Raw genomic sequence first — 6,507 nt, 5'->3', positions numbered from 1 at the left:
TCAATCTCATAGAACGATGTAACCCCAATTCTCCTTCCTCTTCATTTGAGATTCTGGTCTCCATAACGGTTACGATTACTCGGTTTGTGCGGTTTTAGGAATAGTAAACGGGTACACATCTAAACGGGTAGACGGATAAAGAATAAACGGGTAACGATGTAAACGGTTAGCCTGCTGTCAACCCTCGTTAAACCCTTGGCGTGACTACAGATCCTGTAGCTCTGCTCCTTGTCACCCTTAAACCCCAAAACCGCGTCGCTTTTCTTCGAACAGATTACCTGAAACAATGGCGGCCCTTGAGATCTTCCTCTCTCAATCCCGCCGCCTTTGCAAGCCTTCACATTCTCACATCTATCTCCTCCTCCGTTCATCATCGTCAGCGTCACTATTTTCAGGCATAGGGTTTTGTCCCAGCACTCTCGGTAAGTTCTGTCGTAGATATTCAATTGCAGGGTGTTCGAGATCCTTCTGTTCTTCATCTTCCGATTCTTCTTCCGGCGCCCAATCCGGAACTCGTAGCGACAGCTCTAAAGGACCAGCAACGTCACCGGCAATTAAATCGGTTTCTTACGCCGTAAGACCGGTCGATCCGTCTTCCGTCGAAGAAGCAGAAAGCTCTCCTCCTGTGCAGAGGACACCACGACGACAGCGGGGAATCGACCAATCCGTCTCCCCAGCGCCACAAACTAGTTCCGAACCGTCTGGTGAGTCAGAACGCCGTTCATTTACTCGAGAAGAGATCCGTTACGTGAAGGACACACCTTCTGTATCTCCTGTTTCCTATCCGGCGCGAGTAGCTCCACTTCCGGAAGACAGGGTATCGGAAGAGGCATCTGCGGGGGCATCACAAGAAGAGGAGAAAAAGGAGAACGAACAACTAGAAAGAGAGCGGAGAAGAATTGAAGCGCAAGCAAGGCTGAGTCGGGCTCTCAAGTCTGAAGATGCAAATGTTCCTTTCCCGACACTCATTCAGGTAGAGAAGAAGAAGCAAAAGGCTGTTCTTGATTTGCAGGAGGCTATTAAGGAAGTGAAGGTCACCACATACTCCTCTCTCGGATTCTCTTTCAGAACTGTCAATTTTTATATCATAGGGATTTCTGCATCAGCAGTTAATAGCTTCCCCTTCCCTGGCAAATAAATATATTAGAAGAAAATAGGAGTTGATCCTAATTTCTCCTTATACTTTCTAGTTATTATTCAGGCTAATGCCAAGAGGAATTTCGATGAAACAGTTGAAGCGCACGTGAATTTGGGTGTAGACCCGCGTCGTGGAGACCAGGTGCTCTAGTTTTTGCCATCTTTGTTATATATATCTCACTACCTCAAAACCATACTGTAACATCGTGAAGTTTTTGTGCCATTTCATATTTGATTATCATTTTCCCTGTTTGAGTTGCATGTCAGATGGTGAGGGGTGCTACAACACTTCCCCATGGAACTGGCAAGGTAATCTTTAATTAGCTTATGTGGACCATCTCATGTTGGCAAGTTATATTTTGGCGCCTATCTCTGATAAGTAATTGCTTATTCAGAATGTTAGGGTGGCCGTGTTTGCGGAAGGGAAAGCTGCAGAGGAAGCCAAAGCTGCTGGAGCCGATGTAGTTGGTGGAGACGAACTTATTGAAGAAATCAAGAATGGTACACCTGATTGTCAGATAAATACTGCATTGCTGTTAAATGATGAGAGATGGAATTTGATTGGTGGTTCTTGTACCGATTTCTACTTGTTAAGACCTTTTTTAGTCCATAAAAGAAGAATGATTGTACTGATTACTGCCAACTTGAGAAAGGAAGAAAGAGCTTTAAAAAACAGAACCCTTTCCTAAACTTAATTTGTGGATATTAATACAACTGTGTTTACTAATTATCCATTTTTTTTTTGCCGACACCAAATGACCTGGCTATGCTTCCTATCACTGCAACTCTGCCCCTGTTTTTACTCTCTTGCATACTGAACCTTCAACAAGCAAACATGCCTTGTAAAGTCAGTTACAATAGAGCTGTTATTGTTAATTATGATTAAGAACTCTAATGATTATCGCCATTGATGTACATGTTTATATTTTTAATCATTCTACTTATCTCTAGAGAGAAGTAGACTGTCTTTTAGCTTTGAAGATTCAAAATTTAAAACAATGATTATAAAAATTAAAAATACTTTATTTGTTTAGTTATGCACTAAAGTTGTAATTGTTGATGTGGTCTCCTGACATGAAAGCCTCTGCAGGAGGGGGCAAGCTCAATTTTGACAAGTGTATATCAACTCCTACTTTCATGCCTCGCCTTGGAAAGGTTTGACCTCAGTTGTCAGTTCAACCTTCTTTTTGCTATAAGACATCTTTTCGCTGGACTAAAGTAATTTCTTTGATCAGGTTGCAAGAATTCTTGGCCCACGCGGTATGATGCCTAACCCCAAAGTGAGTCCCATCCCCACCTTTAAATGAATAAATCCTGCAAATGAACCATGATGGTTAAATTTTTTTGTATTTTCAACTGATAGCTAGGATCTGTGACGAGTGATGTTGCTACAGCAGTGAAAGAAGCAAAGTGTGGTCGTGTTGATTTTAAAATTGACAAGACTGCTATTGTACATGCAGGCATTGGAAAGGTATGATGTGACTTGTTTGTATTAGATTAACATTTTTAATGCTGATAGGAGTAGTTGCTGTGGAAATGTTGTGATTAGGCACTCACTATAGGTTGTACTGAACAATTTCTCTTTTTACTGGAAGTGTTGCTAGTGCAAACAGTAGTTGCTGGTACTCTTCTTTGGAAGTGTTGCTATTGTACAATCTTGGATTAGGCACTCAATTGTAGAATTTACTGAATATCAAAATTCTATCTTTTCTCTATAAGATATAGGAACTTTATAGATTGCCCATAAAAATATTTTTATGTTCAAACTATGCACTTCTTCTGGATTTATGCCTAAAAGAAAGAGACAGAGAGTGTGGGGTGGGAACCGGAATGATACTGTTGTACATATACAGTTGGTTGGAACTAAGATGGGTGTTTTTTTTTTTTTTTTTTTGAGAGAGAAGTGAATTTTACTGCTACACCTGAGGGCAAAGAACACCAAACAGCAAATTGGAATTTATGTTTAATATGTGGCATTTTTAATACATTAGGAATGAGCTCTGGAATTTATTTTGGAGCTATCTAGGAGGTCTCAGGTTCAATCTCTTACTGGGCGTAGAAAAAGAAATGGGATCCTCCCATTTCTGAAAGGAAGGTACTAGCCCAAGTGCTTTTGAGATTATCCTCCAACATCCAAGCTGTTGTGTATTACTTCTGGTTTGAAAATCTTGTAATGAAAGTCTTATAGTAGTTCATGCACCGCTAGTTGGAGATATATGTAATATTGAATTGATTCATTTTTTTATGAGTATCAGCAATGCAACACTAGTTTATGTTCCCAATTTCCTACTATATGCTATTTAGGGGTTTCAATTGTTGGTTCTTCATCTTCCTCCTTTATCAATTCTCATCTTGGTATTTAAACATAAAGATCTTTACGCTTTTGTACATGTGACCCATTACAAACTTCTAATTACTGTTATGCCTCAGCTCCCTTGCTTCCTTTTGCTCCATAATTAGTTTCTTAAAGGTATTAAAGCTTTAGGCATCGTGCCTGAGGCATCTGGAGGTATGACTTCTGATATGCAGTGGCCTTGAGATTTTTTATGTATTACCGGGGACAAACCATTTTCTGTTGCATGGTATTGGGTCTTGTCCTGTTGCATATGGGCAGGACCTAGTACTTGCAATAGATTAGTGGGGCCATAGATATACTTTAGCTGCAATGTAGTTCTTGATTCAGCTAATAAATTAGACAATCATTCATTTGGTGGATGTTTGTGAGTGTTGCATTTGGAAGTTTTCACTTTATCCATTTCAAATGCGCAATAGTTCCTTAAAGCCAGACCCAAGAGAGACCAGAATCTGCCAAAGATTAGATGTAGAATCATGATACAGCTTCTTCTTCCATATAAAAAGAGATGAGCATGATTTTCTGATTGCATGGAGCTTCTTGATAGTGAAAGAGCTGCTCACCCCTGTAAATGAAGTACATGGTTCTGATCTGACTTGGACTTGTGTGAGTCCAAATGAGAAAATCATGATTTGAATCACGATTTGTCAGATGATATTAGTGTTAATTATCTACCCTAGGAATTGTAAGAGTGAAACTAGGATTTGGGGGTTGGCTATCTTAGCCAATCCAAGATATGGGTACTGTACAAATTAATGAGACTGGGTTGGCACAGTTTGAGAACCTTTCTAGGCTTTATCATTTTAAGGAGGTGATTGAGGAGGAATCTCATTCAATAATTGCTGGATGGTTAAACAAAAGAAAAGCATCTGGAGTGTCATGTTAGTGCATGTCTTTTTTTTAATATTTTTAAAAGGCAATATAGGTTATTTTATTGAGAGAGAGAGAGAGAGAGAGTTGCAACTGAAAACCAAAACACAACAGAATGAGAGTTCAAGGTTAGGGGAGAGATTTTTCTTGGCCGATGTGTGAATTCCATGCAGCAATGCTTCAATTTCTGCTTGAAGGGAATCGCTAACACCAAGAGGACCAAGGTATGGACACTGGACCTGCTTGATACCATGATTTTTTAATTATAGCTTCAAGGAAAGACCTTTTGAGTCTATTTTCCAATGTAATAGACGACTTCTCATTCTGAGTTTCCTATAAAGAAAATTGGCATCTAAGGCAATGAAGGTTGGGCTGAAGGAGGTTGTGAGTAGCAGAATGAAGCACCAACAAAGTAATGGTTTGTGCCATAAAAAAAGGGAACTTTATATTACAAACTATATCTTAAAAGAAAGATCAGTGAGTCTACTTTATAACTCAAAAATGGATTCTCAACCTGACATTTATATAGAGATAAATCAATTTAGGAAGAAACAAAGTTTGTGTTGGTTGGAGGTTGTGTTCAGCTGATGATGAAAAAGAAATTTGCCATTGTTGTCACTGATTTTGTGTTCAGCTGATGACGAAAAAGAAATTTGCCATTGTTGTCACTGAGACAGAGATGGCACTTGAGACATATTCACTAGAAGAAATAGAAAGTTTGTCCACTAGATTGGGTGAGGTCTCACAACGTATTGATGAGATGACTACCAACTTTGACCGCATTGAAGCTAAGCTTGCCACTATTCAAAACATCACACATCGGCTCGAAAACCAATTTCTCCAAACCCTACGACAGTCCTGTCCCAGCCTAAAGATTGATGATGCTGAACAAGGTAATACTGGCAGCCCAGCTATTTCCCAATCTGAGAAGACTGACCAGCTTACATCTGAGGCAATTCACTCCTCAGTCAAAAGATACCCACTCCAATCTCCTTGGAAGCCTGCAATCACATCTAGTTCACTTCGAATCTCTGAAGTACAAATCTGATGAGAATTCCATTGATTCCCCTTATGTGGTTGGTAAATGTTCTGACTCCCACCAAGCCATGGTGGATCTTAAGCCACAAGTTGAACGCTACATAGTCAGTCTGAAGGCAGAGTTTCTACAATACTTTGATGATCATAAGCTATTGCTGACATCTTTTCATCAACAAGAGGAGGCATTAACTTTGCCCTTGTGTACCAAAGATGTCAATGACTATTGGTGGTCTAGGATGAGAGAACAACTCATCCTCAAATAGGTGTGGACATCTACAAAACTTCACGACCTTGGGACAATAGATGACACATGCAACACCAATCATAGATGAATCTTGAGGATGAGGTTCTCATAGGAGGGGTGGAATGTTAAAGTCTATCTTAGGGTATCTTCTCTATTATTGTGATTTATCGGGTAGTTAAGAATTTGGGTGTAAGTGGGATAAAAGGGGAATAACTTCAGCTTGTAGGGGTAGTTTGGTTATTATGTACCAATTCAGCTTAACGTTAGGGAAGTAACGATCTATTTAATGAGAAATTCGTGGTGGAGAAGGGTGGCCAAGAAAAATCCAATCTCTTGTTTATCTCTCTTTGTTTCTTCTTGCAGAAAAGCACTAGTTTGTCTATCTTCTTCTTTTTCCTTTGAAAAATTCTTATTCCTGTTGTTGAACACTATCTTTCCTCTCTATTGGAAACCTAAGAAGGTTGCGTATGTTAATAGATGAAGGCAAACTTCTTTTTTCTTCGGGATGGCTGTTAGTAAGCCATATTTTTTTTAATTTTTTATCTAGATGATGAATTTTGATTGAAAGCAAAATTTAATTACAACAAGTGCGAAATGGGGATTTGAAGTGGGGAAATGGAGGATCATGCACAGAAAATATCTGTATTTGATATTTTAACGAGGTCAATTAAAGCATTCTCTTTTTGCTATAAACGGTGTTTACAGGATTTCATTAAAGAAAGGATTAAAGAAATACTTTGTTAATTAGTAGATTTTATGGAAATGAAATCTGGTCAATGGACTTTTGAATACTAAATTTCTATAGTACTTTTTGATCCACAAAAAAAACCAGTCAGAGATTTGTGGCTTCAACAAACTCAGAAAG

The 6,507-nt window shown here is 39.0% G+C and overlaps 1 protein-coding gene across 3 annotated transcripts in view; it reads left to right on the top strand.

The window, feature by feature from the left end:
* Window positions 1-238: 238 nt before the first annotated feature.
* Window positions 239-6,507, top strand: part of LOC137962539 (uncharacterized) — a 10,221-nt gene continuing 3,952 nt past the window's right edge. For all 3 annotated transcript variants that reach the window (XR_011115141.1, XR_011115140.1, XM_068809455.1), the window contains exons 1-7: window positions 239-1,033; window positions 1,202-1,279; window positions 1,405-1,446; window positions 1,533-1,638; window positions 2,228-2,292; window positions 2,373-2,417; window positions 2,501-2,608. Coding sequence is in view for 1 of the 3 variants with exons in the window: in XM_068809455.1 (XP_068665556.1) it covers window positions 287-1,033; window positions 1,202-1,279; window positions 1,405-1,446; window positions 1,533-1,638; window positions 2,228-2,292; window positions 2,373-2,417; window positions 2,501-2,608 (1,191 nt within the window). In the remaining 2 variants the exon portion in view is untranslated. The remainder of the gene's footprint in view (window positions 1,034-1,201; window positions 1,280-1,404; window positions 1,447-1,532; window positions 1,639-2,227; window positions 2,293-2,372; window positions 2,418-2,500; window positions 2,609-6,507) is intronic.

Source organism: Aristolochia californica, unplaced genomic scaffold, assembly GCF_029961685.1.
Source record: "Aristolochia californica isolate CCGP_79_NKW_82.1479 unplaced genomic scaffold, dmAriCali1.0.hap1 SCAF_4, whole genome shotgun sequence".
NCBI lineage: Eukaryota > Viridiplantae > Streptophyta > Magnoliopsida > Piperales > Aristolochiaceae > Aristolochia > Aristolochia californica.
Note: the sequence above shows the minus strand (reverse complement) of the source record. Positions and strands in the feature narration are given on the sequence as shown.